Consider the following 16,514-nt stretch of genomic DNA (forward strand, 5'->3'; position numbering starts at 1 on the left):
CGATAATGAATGTATCCATCAGCTTGCTTCTAGTTGCAGTTTTCAACACTAGATAACGACGCTTATCAGAGTTTCAGGTATAGGTAGCCGTGCAAGGCAGATAAAGATGTTTTGAGGGAGACAAAAAAGATTAATGAGGTGTGTACAAAATGCTAGGATGAGAAACATGTAATAAATTTAGTTTGATTAAATCCAGCAGGCTAGGTGACTATTTATCACTGCCCCATCTCAAAAGGGATGCCAATAAAGCATCATCATCATCAGTGTATTGTGTATAGCTTTTCCGTTTATTATGGGCTACATGAGTACTGCACTGAAAACATAGCTGCCTGGGCACGGCATTTTTGAAAAGTGCCTGGGATATTTGGTGTGTTCTTTTTTTAACTTTCTGGAGAACGAAGGGGGTAGGGAACACCTAAACAGCAATAAAGGAAGCGCAACAGCAGTACTTTTTCAACTTATCAGACAAATGTGTGATGAATCAGGCAGACATTTATGTGTATGAGTATGGAATGCAAACTTTCACATTATATGGGAACTCTAATCAATGACTAAGCATGGACTGGGCGTTCCCTTTAAGAGTGGATGATACGGTACTATGGAACCCCAATTGCCTATCTCTCATTTATGCAATGAGCCATGCATTAAATGCAGCATGCCTACCCATGATTAGCAGAAACAGAAAAACAAATTTCTGCAGGCAAGTCAAAGGCTGCATGTTAAATTCAAAGGAACCACATTTTAGAGCGCAGCTCTCAGGCGCCGTTCCTGCGTTGAGCGTCAGCATCCTCGGCGTACTTTGGCATAACCGAGCAAACAAGCAGCGAAGGATGAAATAGCAAACTCAGGAGCGTAGCGGATGATGAAAGACAGCAACAGCGAAGAGAGCGCAAGGAGGAGGGTTATGATGAAAGCATGAGAAGAAAAGCGTAGTGCCACGCAAGAAGCGTCTTGCGGCGACAGTCGCTACGAGGTGGCACCAGAGTAGTGCGCGTCATTAGTGAACAGATTGGTAAGGCATGCGGCGAGTGCGTCCACCAATACCATATGTGGAAACAAAGCGCTGCATTAGTGAGGGCCTGTCTGCGGCGGCTGCTGTGAATTGCGTCCATGCGTCACCCACGCGCTGCCTCTCGCGATCTCCCGTTTAGCAAGGCAGTCTCACTGCACCTCGCTCTGTTTTGCAATGGTGCCGCACAAGGCAGGTTGTCCACGCCAGCCAATATATCGCAAAATTAAAGCGCATATATAGCTGCGCTCAAATTTCACATTAGGGAATGTCATAATCATGTGCAAATTTTTTAGAGTGCCGCTCTTAGGCACCTGTTCCTGCGGTGAGTGGTGGCGGCGGCGTAATCCAGTGAATGAGCACAATGAAAGATGAAAGCGAATGCGGCGCGCAGTGGGTGGATGAAAGACGTAAGGAGGGTGCAACGGAACCATGAGGTGGAAAGAGGAGGAGGGTATGGCGAAAACATGGTAAGAAAAGCGTAGCTCAGTGACAACGGCTACAAAATAATGCCAGAGTAGTGCGCGTCGTCTGGGAAGTCCGTCGGTGGCAGTTGCTGTGAATCATGCCCACGTGTCACCCATGCGCTGGCTCTTGCGATCTCCAAATTAGTGAGGCAGTTGCGCCGTACTTAGCTCCATTTGCAATATGCCGCACGAGGCAGATTGTCCACACCAGCCGAAATATAATGAAATGAAAAACACATGCAAAGCTGTGCTCAGCTTTCGCATTAGGGAGTGTCGTAATCGTCGGTGAATTTTTTGTCTGTTAAACTGTGGAATTTGCATGCATAATGCATACAATTGCGGATACATTAGAATCGCTTTACAATTGTGGCTATGCATCTTGAATTTTTGTAGTTTGTATAGCAAGGCAAGGATACCCTTGATGTACGCAAGTACCCTTGCTGTTTTGGTTTTGTTGCAGTTATAGAAAATTTTAACAGATAAGCAGTGGTCTTGTTTCGCTTTTAGAGCAGCACATTTTAATTAAATTGTCATTGTGTCAACCTATTTTGCTTCTTGTTCTGCTTTGATATGCTTGCTGAGGCTTGACTGTGCTAATTGATTCAAGATTTGTCTAGCTTCAAATGGGGCAGTCTCGTGTTTTGCATCTATAACTAAGGAAGAAAAATGAAAGCAACTTGTCAGGTTCTTATGCTTTTTTTGGGCTGTGTACTTCAGCCAGCCGTGAAAGCCTGAAGCTTACACTTTGATACACCTGTCTTCCTTGCTGACTATAATTTTAAAAAATTGATTGGGGAGCCTTTTTTTAATACTGTGATTTTGCCCTGTAAGAGCATGTGCAGCTCCTCCATAAAGCCAGATTGCTACATAAAGTTGTGATATTAACGGCAGATCTTATATGTACTGGTGCCACACGGGCACATTTGTTAATGATTGAATCCGATAGGGATTGAATTTTCAATCATGATCGGCACCTTTCTGCGAGCATTAGCAAAGGAGCCAAACATGGTTGAAACATTATTCAGGCTCAGTCGTGATCAAAAGTGCTAGAGTGACACTGATATGAGAGGGTAAGCTGCTTGGGCTTGTAATAGGATAGGATAGGAATAAACATTATTTGTCCAACGGTTATTGTAATGGTATGACATATTTTAGTCATACCTGAGAAACATATTATGAAAGAAATGGTTGCAGAAAAGGACAAACACTGTCTGTCTTTGTCCTTTTCTGCATGCATGCAGGCTTCCCAAAATATGACAAAAGCTGTGCAAAAGCACTGATTGTACATTCCACTGCAGGACCATTGGCTTTCCAGCCGATTCCTTTCTCCAAAGCGGGCAACCCCATCATGTCCACTGTGGCCTTCCTGGCTTCAGTGGTTGACCCTCGGGTGGCCTCTTCGGCAGCCAAGGCAGCAATGGGTGCGTTCATTTCTGACATCAGTAGAGTGGCAGCTGAGCCTTGGAAGTTGTGCGGTTAATGACAAAGTTCTGTGCATCGTACCAGTTCCAAAAGTATGCCTCCAATTCCTGTATTCATCATAAATCAAGGGTAGGCAGAGGGACAAAAATGGTTGCTTAGTGTGACTAGCTCTGACCCAAGTGGTGCGAGTATATGTGCACCAAACAGTTTGGATGGAGGGAGTTCTGTTCTTTTATTGTTGTTTTAAGGACAGTTAAAGTACTGGCAGCATGTTTTGTAGTGAAGCAGATGTCATTGTCATGTAGGAATATTTCTCGAAGTCAAGGGTAGTACAGTCTATGCTCATTACAATGGACCTGTGTACAACAGACTTTCGGATATAATGGACCATATTTCAACCTTAGTTTGGTCTGCCTATTTTATTAATGTAACGTAGTTCGCTTTTAAAACGAACCATGCTACAATGGCCTAACGGCTACAGCGGACGAAATTAACGGCAGTTTTTGTCAAAATCGGGCGTATAAAACAAACTTTTGCCGTGTCGACACAGGCTGGCAGCTGACTTGCGAGGGTCAGCCGACGATCGCGGCTCAATATCTCTTGCGCACGAGGGAGGGAGGAAAGAAAGCGGGGCGGAAGCATGCCATCTTTTGCGCGCGGCACACAGGGGAGGGGGGGGGGGTCGCAAAGCCGAATGAAAGGGGGGTACCTACTCTGGTGGCTGCTGCTAATGGCACAGCCGTATCTTGAAAGCAATCTGTGATGAGGACAAGTGAAGACCCGCGCAGGCGCTGTATCTTGAAAATGATCTGCAATGTGAACATAGTGCGCACTCATACGGGCCTCGTCTTCAAAGCGATCTGCGATGTGGACAAAGTGCGCCCAGTGCCGGCAGCTTCGTATTGCTGTGCTTTCGATGTTTAATTTGCATTGAAGTGAGAGACAGCACGAAGGTCAATTCGCTCACTGCTGCTGCCGTGCTTTTAATTTGCTATTGCAATCGATGCTTCGCCTTTCGAGCAAAACTGCGACTTTTACCGCGAAAGCTGTGACTAACCTTCCGTAGTTCTTTCGGCGTCCATCAACAGAAAAAATCATCATGTGGTCTGGTTCTGGTGATAGTGCCGAAACGGTCAAAGCTCAATGGCCTGTACCCATGTGGGCTCGGGAACCTGTAACGCACCCTTGAATTTCATGCATGGGCCGATCCCGAAGATAGTGCAATATCAGGCCGACCCATGGCGAAGGTGAAGCAGGCGTTAAAGGCCAACTGCAACAAAATTTCACTTGGGTTAAATTGACTATAAATGCCTAGCGTATACTCTCAAGGTAATCTTGGCAAAGTCACAGGGCTAGTAATCGCCTAGTTTGGTTATTAGCAGCTATTAAATAGTGCCTATGCAGACGACGCCTGCATATGGCGACAAAGCGGTAGCGATGCGGATATGGCGCATATTGAAGAATCGTACGCAACTGTTAATCTATCAGTTGCGCCTTGTTGCACCTAGGCAGCCAGGCGCATTGCTCGCTCGTCATTTGCAAGTTGACAGGCGTTTCTCTCGGGTGTGTTCTCCCTGTTGCGCTCGTGATTTGAGCTGTTGCAAGAATGTCGATGCATTACGTGACTGTCGAGTGCTCGAATACGTACTCGAGCATGGGCAATGGCTGTGCAGTACACAACGCTGAGTAGAGGAAGGCCTAACATATCTTTCCTGTCCCAGCTTTTCGAGCGCAAGTGTGCACCACGGCGCGGACCAGACAAAGAGCACAAAGCGTGTAAACTGCAGTAGACGAAGCTGCACTTCAACAGCACAGTCACTTACCCATCAAGGTCTGCTTGGAAAACGCTTTCTCTGACCCGCCGTGGTTGCTCAGTGGCTATGGTGTTGGGCTGCTGAGCACGAGGTTGCGGAATCGAATCCCGGCTACAGCGGCTGCATTTCGATGGGGACGGAATGCGAAAACACCCTTGTACTTAGATTTAGGTGCATGTTAAAGAACCCCAGGTGGTCAAAATTTCTGGAGTCCATGCCTCATTATCAGAAAGTGGTTTTGGCACGTAAAACCCCTTAATTTAATAAAATTTTAAAACGCTTTCTTGACTTGAGTATAAGTAATATATGCCACGATGGTTCACGAAAACCAAAGGTAACATTGAAAGGTAAGTTGTATTCAAGGGCGATATTCTCGAGCTATCAATTCTGGTAGTGCATCATCTTGAAGATGTTTTGCGCGTCTCTACATTGAACGCGTCGAAGTATACGAAGGAAATCCTGTCTCACACAGTGCCAGAAACGAGCAGGAACCACATGCTGCATTTGTCACGAAGGAGAATGCGGTGTGGCGGTCATGGGGTAGGTAAGGCGGCAAGCCATGCAGGAATGCAATGCCGCCATAGCGAAATGGGCAATATTTATCACGGCCGCATTCCGGCCTGTTTGACCATGAGTTTATGCAGACTTAGCACTGAGCCCCTCTAGCCCGGTCGTGCCAAGCCTCAGCTAATTATCACCCTCCACTACAGACGGCGGTAGTTGTCTGGTTGGTCTGATCAGGGAGTCTGGCGCTTCCAGCATGCCAGGCAGTGTCTGGTGAAGTCGGATATGTTATGCCGGAGACGTGACCCGCAACAGCACGGTGTTGCCGCAGCGCTAGCGGACAAGTGCGTGGTGAGCAAGCACTTATTTGTTTGTCGAAGGCACAAACTCAATACAATCGCTTCAGTGAACCCGAACAGCATGCTGCTGGTTAGCTAAGCTAGTGCACGATGCACCCTGTTCCAGCAGCTCCAGCGTGCGATAGGGCATGTTCTATTCCCACACCAGCCACACAAGACTGTAGAGCGGCCAATTTTTGCCAATTTAGCGTACCTGCGCCATGTGTGGATCGCGTCCGAGTTAAGCCGGACTATTGGCGGTGAGGAGTTACGGAGTCACCATCTGTCGGAAGCGCCTCCCTTGCGTAATATGAGGGATCATGCGGCGGTGCTCCTCATAGGTTTCGCTTACAGCGCTCAATAAAAAGAGCATGCGGCAGCCCTCCTGGACATTTATGTAGGTCCTCTCAAAACGAGGGAAGTTTTTGACAGTCGATATAATAACCTTGGGCAAACTGAAAGCACAGAATCCTTTACAGGCGCCATCTTTTTACCGAATACATACAGTGAACGCCACTGCGCGCGGTCGCTGTGATGGAGTCTCCCGAACCGGCTTCTTGCGTGAAAGGTAGCCAAACGCTGAGAGTAAACTATGTGAAATATGTTCTTATAGTGGGCCGTCTGTATAACCAAATGGGGCATAACAGAATGGAGCTTCAATCCAGCGATCGCACGGGTTCACAGCGACCGACTGCGCGTTTGCATGCATGTCCGCGCACAATATTTTGCTTTCGCTGTGAGCGCGTTTTCGCACCATGCCGTGAGCTTTAGGCCATAGCATATGAGCATTTGACAGTACACTAGCAACCATTGTTGCGTGGACGCTATCAGAACTGTTCAAAAATAATTACGTTATAGAGACTTCGATGCCTAGCTGCGGCGACTGTGATGTGCCGTCGCAACGATTCAATCTTTTCTTTGTCTTCTAAATTCTTGGACATTTCAATATTATTTCTCAAGTTCATCGCACTGTATGTTTATCAGTCTTCTCGGCGTGCGATTTCCCTCAGCTTGTTTTTCATAATCCAGTGCATTAATTCACAGCACAAACATGGCCATATGCCGTGCCTTTTTTTTTTTCATGTGCGTCGTCCCGAACCCTTTCCGTTCCAGTGAACTTGCCAGTATCTAGCATCAACAAGTTCATAAACCAAACCGTCATGACATTAGCCAGGCAGCGGGCGCGGGCGAGCGTGTTTTCTGCTACCCACCGAACATCGCGCAGTCCCAGTGCCATAGCAGAAACGTTCCTCTTGTCTGTGCTTACCCAAGTTGTAGCCAATGGCTGTCTGCTGGTTCTAAGCTTCGCCAGCCAAGCTTCACGCAGCTCCTTGCCCTGCGGCTACATGTGAATAAGGCTGGCACTGGGCTCCGTTGCGTATGTCTGGCACTGCGGCACCGAGAAGTAGCCTACCATGCTGCACGCCTCCAAAAGAAGCCACTATCTATTACAGTACTTTCAGTTGTTGTCAAGCAGACACCCAAGGCGGTAAAGCCTCACCGCTTAGTCAGAACCGTGGTGCAGGTGGGACTCTAAACTTCTCGTTTTCAGCTCGCTTTGGCGCTTCCAAAGCAGCCGACGCAGCCGCTTTGTCCATGTGATCCCTCATTCCACGTCACACCGACGGTGGTGCTAGCTTTTCCAGTGGTCGATCTCGCCCCCAATACCACACTTTTAGCTTGGCCACCCCAATACGCTCTTTGAGCGGAGGCAGAACGCATCGAGGCACTGCTGTTGAACACAGACAGCCAGATAGAGAAAGCTGGCTGGACTCTGAGAATACTTTGCATTAAAAGCACATCGTGGGCATGCAACAGCCTTGTCACAGCGCATGAAGCAGCTAAGAAAGTATACTAACTCTTTGACTAGCACCTGTTCAACTAGGACCTGTTCACTGATACACCGGACGGAATACAAGAAAGGAAAGCAGACAGCACGGGTGCTGGTTCTCCACACTCTTCAATGCACATCACTTCAGCTGGGCGATAATGGCATCATTCTTTTTGCAGTTTCTTTATGAAAAACACAGATTTTTGCTAGCTCTTTGTGACGGATTGTACTGCATTTCAAGCATTAGATTTTGTGCAGAGGCTACTGCATGCCTAAACTATCCGAAACAGGCATTTTACGCAGTCAAAAATTTCGTTGCAGTTGGCCTTTGAGCACTCCCCATACGTGGGCCGATACCAAAGATAGTGCAATGCCGGGCCGACCCACGGCGGAGGTGAAGCAGGCGTTAAGCACTCACCATACGTGGGTCGATCACGAAGATAGTGCAATGCCGAGCCGACCCACGGCAAAGGTGAAGCAGGCGTTAAGCACTCCCCATATGTGGGCCGATATCGAAGATAGTGCAGTGCTGGGCCCACCCGCGGCGCAGGTGGAGCAGGCATTAAGCAATACCGGGCCCACCCGTGGCGGAGATAAAGCAGGTTTAATTTAAGTGCTTCCTATACGTGGGTCCATCCCAAAAGTAGATCAAATGCTGGACCCACCCGTTTCGCTTGAGAGCTTTGACTGTCGTCAGCTTTCGCTGCCATTCCATCTTCACAGAGTGGAATGATTGTCAATTTTTTTGTTTGTGTTTGACTTTGGACGTTTGTCACTCACTCATTAAAGTAAAGTTGTTGGACATTGTGACAAACGTTTCGGAAGTGAGACGTGTGTCCACCATTACAGACTTTAGATGAAATGGATGTTTTTTGTCTGATTGTCAGGGTCTGTTGTAATGAAAGTTGACGGTAACAATTCCTTTCGAAATTGTGTCTAATTTAGTTTAGCGTGTTCAACTTGCTGATTAGTAAATTGGCAATTGGTTTTGCAAACGTAATACACTAGGTGTATGGTTAAAATTGATCAAAAACAAACATGTAATGAATTGAGAATATTGTATTTGTTATTACCATTTGTTTCATGCCAAGAAATAAGTGGCTTAGTTACGTATGCACACACACACGTGTGTACAGAAGGGTTAAATTGTTCATCTGCAATTCAAATTGCCTATAATAACTGGGATATCTAAATTTCACATGTGATCTTAGAGGCAATGCGCTACCAGGCACTACTTGTTGCTTTGTCTCTAGGTCTACACAAAAGGGGCATCTCACTTCCTCATAGCACCGACAGAGCCACATGAAAAGGTTTGATCAGCAAGTTTTGAGTGAAAACTGATCAAGCTGCCTATCTCTCTCTTTTTCAATTTGAAATGCACATAAATCAGATTATTAGTATTTTGATACAATCTACCAGATTTAAACAAGGTGTCAAATCATAGTTCGTAGCATATTTGCACCGTGGAGGCACCAATGTTTTCCCATGTTTACAAAACTTCAGATCTCGGTAAGTCAGTTTAAAGAAGTAACCACTAGAGTGGGTCTTACTTTTTACCTTTTCTGTGCCAGGATGCTGGATGATGTTATTACACAGAGTTTAATATTACTTTGATTGTTGAATGGTTTGTTCTAACTGAAGTATTGATGGGTCTGCGCTCTTTCTACACTCACAAACTGCAGAGGAATTCGCCAAGATCAAGGATGAGGTTCCCTCAGCTCTTCTGGATGCACACATCAAGAATGTCGAGACTGCAGCAGCAGAGGGCAATCTCAACCCTAAGGCAGGCCTGGGCATGACAGGCATCGCAGGCACGGGTGACAAGGAGCCACAGGAGAGCACGGCCGAGCAGTCTAGTGAGTAGCCTAATGAGCAGTTCAGCTCACTCTGCAGCCTGGCCACTTGGTAGCTCTTGTTCCTCCTTACCTGTTTGTGCTGCTGCTTGCTGCACTGTATGAGTGAATGTTGTGGGAGGCCTATGGAATGCAAGGGCATGTACAGCAGTGACATGTCAGTTGGAATTTGTTGGCTTTCAATATCCAGGTAAACCTCAATATAACAGACTTCAGTATAATGAAGTACATTACCTTTTCTAACTTATTGTCCATAGAATAAATACCGTGTATTTCGAACCTCAACATAACAGTGTTTTTATACACGATTTCAATGCATTTAAACCTTGATATAACGAAGTTGGTAAAATTGGCAATTTGCTTTGTTATAACGAAATTTCGTTCTATTGAAATTCGACCTTTTATGCAAGTAAGTACAGTCGCCGGTCGATTTTTCTTACACAGAAAGGTGCCGCAGCATTATCTGAATTATCTGGCAATCGAGAAGAGCAAATCTGAAAGAGAAAGCAATTCATTTTGATGAATTCGGGAGTCGGCGACGAATGATATGGTTTCATGCCACGTCGACGATATCTTACGAATTAAAGTACGAATTACGCCAGCACTATGAATTAAAGCCAGCCACGCTTTCGCATGCACTTTTCCCCCATGGCTTCTAGCGTCGTCCCCACTGGGACGACGACGCTATCACGAAAAGCGCCGGCAGCAGGGAACGAATGCTTCGTCTGCGTCTCACTCTAACAAATAACCAAAACTCGCAACCTCCAATACCAAATGCGCGGGAAGACATCTTACACGATGCCACGCCATCTTGACACAACCACTGTTTGCACACGCGGCAGATGACTTCTAAAGCAGGGTGCATGGCTGTGCGTGCGTTCAGCCCCGCTTACAGCAATCCACAGCCACAGCCGAGACGCGCGCCAACTTGCCCCCACTCCGCCCTCTCACGCACGCTTGATTTGTCTGTTGTCAATGAACATGCAGCTGTGCAGTTGTATTTTGGGGCTGATTAATTCTTGTACATTAAGTAATGCCTGTATGGTGTGAGGCTACATGGATGGCTGTTCATTTTCGCGACAAGATATCGCCCGTGCATTCTGCTTGCTTTGTCATTGGTTGATGTTGGCGCGACTTCTGTTGCCTTTCTGACAATCCATTTTTCTTCTTTTTTTTTTGGTATGGCTTTCAGCTGGAGAGGAGTCTGAAAAGGCAGAAGAAGGCAAAGAAGGTACAGAGCCCTCACTCTCTGCAGCTGAGGTCAAGCTGGAAAAGCCCAGCAGCTCTGAGGTAAGGCTTTAGGGTCATTTGTGCACTGCTAGGTCAAATACCCTATTTGCATGAGCATGATGTTAATTCTTTTTGTGTGCTTAATTGCCATCTTTAGAAAGCACCTCATGTTTTGTTTGGAGCTGCGCTCCAAGTGAGCTTGGGGTCACAGGTTCAATCCCAGCTGTGGTCGCTTCAAACCGATTGGGGCAGGATGCAGAAATGTTCATGTGCCGTGCATGGGTGCAGGTTAAAAAACCCCAGGTGGCCAAATTATTCCAAACTTCTGTACTACAGTGTGTCTCATAATCGTATCGTGCTTCTTGCACATAAAACCCCAGTGTTTAATTTAACTTTAATTAACCTGTTGTCTCAGGAAAACTCCTCTGCCTCGGCCGAAGGCGCCCCGACTGCTGCCAGCAGCACTGGTGCTGCGGCCACGCCCGCTGGAGGAGGGGAACCCGAGGACAAAGCGAAAGCAGCCAAGCTTGGTGAGGAGCCTTCCAAGGAGAGCCCTGATGCGCCGGACCAGGAGTCCATGGAAGAGCCCAAAGCACCCGAGACGGACCGCGACCGGCTTGTCAAAGATGCACAACTTTCCACGGCAGCTGCAGCGGCTCTTGGTGCAGCGGCGGTCAAGGCAAAGGTGTGGGGCGGTGCTGCTTGTCATTCTGGTTTGAAAGCTTGCATGTACCGTATTTACCCAATTCTAAGGTGCACCTTTCGCCCCCAAGAGAATACTCTGAAAACTGCCTGCCCTCTACGGCCAGATAAAAAAAAGAAGGAAAAAGGAAACTGAAACCATGTTTACGACACTGCCAACAGCCTGATATGAATGTCAGCGTCATTTTGATTGTCATCACGAGATGGTGACAGAACTCGTGTAGGTTGGCGACGATCACACACTGGCTTCATCAGAAGCTCATTCAAAATGTTGCAGTTTTACATGCTGATCTAGCGACAACAGAGCCATGTCTCTTCTGTGCTTTGCAGGACGAACCGCTGAATTACTTAGCTGTAGACCAGCATCCTGTTCAATATGCTGAATATCAGCTGCAATGAACCATACCAATGACTTTAATGAAAAATACATTCTGCTGTGGTAAATGCTGCAGGTTTCATCTGATCCTGATTATGGCAATGAGGGATGTCATTAGATTTAATTACACATAATTTTCCTTGGAACACACAAATCTGGGTATGCGTAAGATTTAAGGCCGCATCAGAATTGTGTAAATAAATATTGGTGTCCCCCCCCCCCCTTTTGGTTTTTTGACAATGCATAGTCTTTGGCAAGCTCCCTTGAGCAGCAAGTTTTTCAGCATTCATGTGTCGCACATTATTCCTCAGACTAAAGATAAACTGAGTAAGGAGTACAAGAGGTTTGCATTGCAGTAACTTCTTCCGCATAGAGCAGTCAAGTACGCAGCGCTGTTGTGCTTAGCATGCAAGTTCATCTCTTGCTTGTGACTAAGTCTGTAAATGTTGCATCTTGTGGTTGTCACTTTTAGCACCTGGCAGCTGTGGAAGAGCGCAAGATCAAGTCCCTTGTGGCGCTTCTGGTTGAAACTCAAATGAAGAAGCTGGAGATTAAGCTGCGACACTTCGAGGAACTGGAAGCTATTATGGATCGTGAGAGGGAAACGGTTGGTGGATCACTTTATTGTGTGTTTTTAATGTTTGCAAATGCATTTTACGCTGTATATCAAATGTTTGACAGGTCATTCGGTAGTTGTATGCATTTGAAAAAGGGTTGCAGCCTTTGATGAGGCTATGCAGAAGTCTTTAAAAACTTTCAGATGTGGAACTTGAGACAGTCTTATCAGAGGCTCCAAAGTTCTGTAATTTTTTTCACTTCCTGAAAGCTTTAGTTTCTTGAGAATGGCAATCCTTCCTGTGCTACTCTTCAACACTACATGTCACAGCAAAGAAAAGCAACCATCAGTTCACTATCTAGAAGCAGGTTTTAACTTTTGAAATGCTTATGATGCTCATTGTAATCACCAGCCTTCTCACTGCTATCAAACTTCTTAATTCCATCATTGTGTTTTACTACATTTATGCAAGGCCACTTGCTCATCTTTTGGTCACCCCCCTCCCCTTTTTTTGTTTTTGCTACTGCTCTATTAAAGAGGCTCTAAAAGAGGAATGCAGCAGTTAAACGATTTTTCAAACTTGTAGGTGGCTAGGGAAGTGTCTGAAAAATTGGTCTTTGTGAAGAAACACATAGTCAGTGACTGATAACTCGGATGTAAGGGGAGCTGCCAAAAAGTCCAAATAATTGTCCAGTCAAGTTGGATTGGCAGATTACAGCTCTTGAATGACAAAGAGGTTGGTCCTGGTGGTGTGCAAATTTTGTAGACTTTCGTTACTCAACTCCAGTTTCTTCAATGCCAACCGAAAGTCCCAGCCAGCACGCATGCATTTCTGTGGACCTAAACTTTTGTCAATTCAATCCTATAATTGACTTTCGCCGGATAATTTGAACTTGACCAATCAGCAAATGGGGGCCCCTATGGTGACCCCATTTGCAACCCTTGTAGTGGCAGCACCTTCTCAGCAGAGCTGAGAGGACAGTGAATGCATTGAACATATGTCAAAATCTCCCTTCGAAAACGGCTATTTCTGGCCTGCCCTAGGAAAATTTTCAAGCAATAACAGTAGCTCACGATGTCTTACTATGGTATTGACGCATTTCTAACGTGCATTTTTTCTTTCTTAAAGGGAGACGCCCCTCGAAAGAACATTTCTTTAATATTTGTACTAGAGATTTGAAAATCCACCTACTCGCAGAGCATTTATTTCAATCACATTTCAAACATGTCATTAGTTTATGCATAGCTGCTATAGTTCTTGAGTTAAGTCCTGCACAATGGCAAAATAGAGTGATATTGCAGGCACTTTATTGTGTAATAAATTTTCGCAAAACACTTTGTGCTGTAGCTTATTTAGCTCTTTGTAGACCACAAAGTGCCGATATCTATTCAAACAGCATGTACAATTACTGGAACTATGAATAATTAGGATACTTCTAATATCTTTACATTACATTATTTAGATTATTTATATTAGATTATATTATATATTATTATATTAATATCTTTATATTATTTTTATATTTATTATTTGCGGATTGTTTATGTAACTGAATCTATATAACAAATCGTCGTGTCACTGCTGCTGTACGGGTGGCTAGAGCTTAGTCAAGCTGCACAGATGCAGCTTTTTTCTCTGGCCCCCTATTTTCGCAGTAACAATGTATTGTCTGCAGCGAAAATAAAACTTGATTGATTGATTGATTTTTTCACAATCACATGAAATTAACCTTGTACACTTACAATTGTCTTATGCTAATGAAATTTGGCATACATACTCTTGAGAATAGGTACAGCACTGTTATCTGCTTGAAATTGCAATATCTCCAAGCAGTAAGTTGCAAAAGTACATGGTTATATTTCAGAGAATTGGGGGAAAAAATTAGTTGAAATGTTCTATATTTTTTTGCATAGTTTCAGTAATTCTACACACTGTTTGGCTAGATATCAGCACTTTGCGATCTACAAAGAGCTAAACAAGCTACAGCACCATGCTTTTTGTGAAAGTTTATTGCATAAAAAGGTGCCCATAAAGATGACTATATTTTGCCGTCATGCATCACATAACTCTAAACTATAACAGCTACACAAAAGGTAGTGCCATACTTGAAATCTGCATAGAAAACTCAATACTTGACTTAATTTTTAAACCTCTAATACAGTAAATAAAAAAGTTATTTCAAGGAGCGTCTCCCCTTTAAAATATAGTGCCGAAAACTGTGTTTGTAGCTTTGTTACATAACATGGCTGTTATGCAGAGAAGCTGACTTTTGGAACCGTGTGGCGAAGCTAACTTTTAAAAAACCGGCCATTTTTGTGCAACATATACTGTATTTGCTCGAATCTAGGCCTGCTCGGATTCTAATCCGACCCCCAAATGTCCGAAGCCAGAAAAAATTTTTCAAATCTTATCTCGAATATAGGCAGAACAAAGAAGTGAGGACAGCGTTAACAAAATGAAAATAGCATTTATTTAATACGAACATGCTGAGCTCACTCTACGTCATCATTGCTGCTAGCCTCGTCACTATAGCCCAGACCACATGTACGCTTGCGGACACACGCAAGCTTGCATCCATGAACCTGTCCATGCACAGGCAGTGTGGCACGGCTCGCACGCATCAAAATGCAGCGCGATCTTGGTGAACAGCTCCTCTCTATTATCGTGCACTTATCTTACCACTGTCATCTCCTCGCGCGACACATGCAAAAGCGTATCCTTTTGCCCCCTCCAGCAACAGATGTTTTTCTCATCAATGCTGAAGTTGACTTGAACGTTCGATGGTGTCTCTGCGGCTAGCACTACTTTTCGTTTGAAAGCGGCACTAAAGTGGCATCGCCTGTTTGGTGGCATTACGACGATGCCACGCTATGGGCCACACCACACCATATTTCTCTATGGCCGCACGCTGATACAACACAGGTCAGAATGGCGACATCGCTTGTGTAATTCAATTGGCTACTGGCACGGCTAGTAGTGGCTGCGATGCTGACTTTTCTAGATCGCACTAGCTATGCACCGTATTTATCATTTTCAAATACAAATTGGTGCATTTTTTTTAATCCTCAAATCTAAGCCGACCCTAGAATTAAGTATATGATTATTTTTAAAAAATGTTCAGTACCATTCCACTCTGTGAAGAAGAATGACCAGCGAAGCTGTGTATATGGGCCCCTTAATGGCGAACTGCACCTTTGCCGTGGGTCGGCCCAGCATTGTACTATCTTCAGGATTGGTCCATGTATGGGGGAGTGCTTAACACCTGCTTCGCCTCCAGCACAGGTCCCGGTATTGCGCTATCTTGGGATTGGCCCACGTATGGGGAGTACTTAACACCTGCGTCACCTCCGCTGTGGGCCGGCTCGGCATTACACTAGCTTTGGAATTTTTTTCTACACGCTGACACGATAGTGGGAAAAGTAGCCCATAACAGCTTCGCTGTATGACAATTTTGTTGACTACAAAGCATAACTTCCCCGTACTTTATTTCCTGTGAAATAAACTTTTTCTTTGTCCCCCTAGTTAGTGAAAAAAATTGCATATTTGCAAAACCTATAATATTCGTAATTGAAAAATATTTCGTTTGCACTTCATTTTTATTATCCACATTAGCCTTGAAATAGAAAGTTTTATATTCACACCCCTAGTTTAAAGTTTGTCCTATATAACTGAAGTGTTGGCAAGCCATAATTGATGCAGAAACAAGAGATTAGTGGTTTCCGCTGATGACTGTGGCGATGTGAACTCCGCAACGTTGTTTCAATAGGACGCTAGTGCCGCTCTTGCTCTTTTCTAACGCACATGTGCAGTGCTCAGACGCTCCAAGGGTTGTCATAATTACCAGTGTGCGGCCAAGTACCAGATACAGTCGAACCCGGCTATATAGAACTCGCAAAAAAAAAACTGCTATCAGTTCTATATAGAGCATAATTCGATATAAGCCTGCTAAATAATTGCATGTCGTAAAAGCACATACCATTTATAATATCATTTTATTGATAAAACTAACTTAGTTTCGCATGAAATAGTCCGCCATTTTCTTCTGCTTGGGCAATTTCGCTGCCTGCGATGCACGCAATTCTCCACATTGTCTAAGGAGCCACATTGTCGAAGGAGTTGGAGCAGCTGAGGCCGCAACCTTCAGCATTCGCACAGAAGCACCAGACTAGTGCGAGTGCACCAATAACTTCAGAGGATGTGAGCAAAGGACCGTTGTTGCTTTCCTCATTGTGCCCTCTTTCACTTGTGCTCGGTACGATGTCAACAATGTAGTCTTCGTTTTCGGGCTCTCCGTGGTCGTGACACCATCATCTGCACTCACAAACTCGCCCACCATTCATTTGTCAACAGCTTCCGGGAATTCTGACAGCTTGCTCCAAACTTCGGCAACATCGGCAATGGCTGCATCACA

The 16,514-nt window shown here is 45.1% G+C and overlaps 1 protein-coding gene across 5 annotated transcripts in view; it reads left to right on the plus strand.

The window, feature by feature from the left end:
* mor (SWI/SNF- related protein mor) overlaps positions 1–16,514 on the plus strand; it is a 73,128-nt gene that overhangs the window by 39,712 nt on the left and 16,902 nt on the right. For all 5 annotated transcript variants that reach the window (XM_075693276.1, XM_075693277.1, XM_075693278.1 and 2 more), the window contains exons 18-22: positions 2,775–2,897; positions 9,068–9,241; positions 10,431–10,528; positions 10,884–11,153; positions 12,019–12,153. In XM_075693276.1, the coding sequence (XP_075549391.1) occupies positions 2,775–2,897; positions 9,068–9,241; positions 10,431–10,528; positions 10,884–11,153; positions 12,019–12,153 (800 nt within the window). The remainder of the gene's footprint in view (positions 1–2,774; positions 2,898–9,067; positions 9,242–10,430; positions 10,529–10,883; positions 11,154–12,018; positions 12,154–16,514) is intronic.

Source organism: Dermacentor variabilis, chromosome 5 (assembly GCF_050947875.1).
Source record: "Dermacentor variabilis isolate Ectoservices chromosome 5, ASM5094787v1, whole genome shotgun sequence".
NCBI lineage: Eukaryota > Metazoa > Arthropoda > Arachnida > Ixodida > Ixodidae > Dermacentor > Dermacentor variabilis.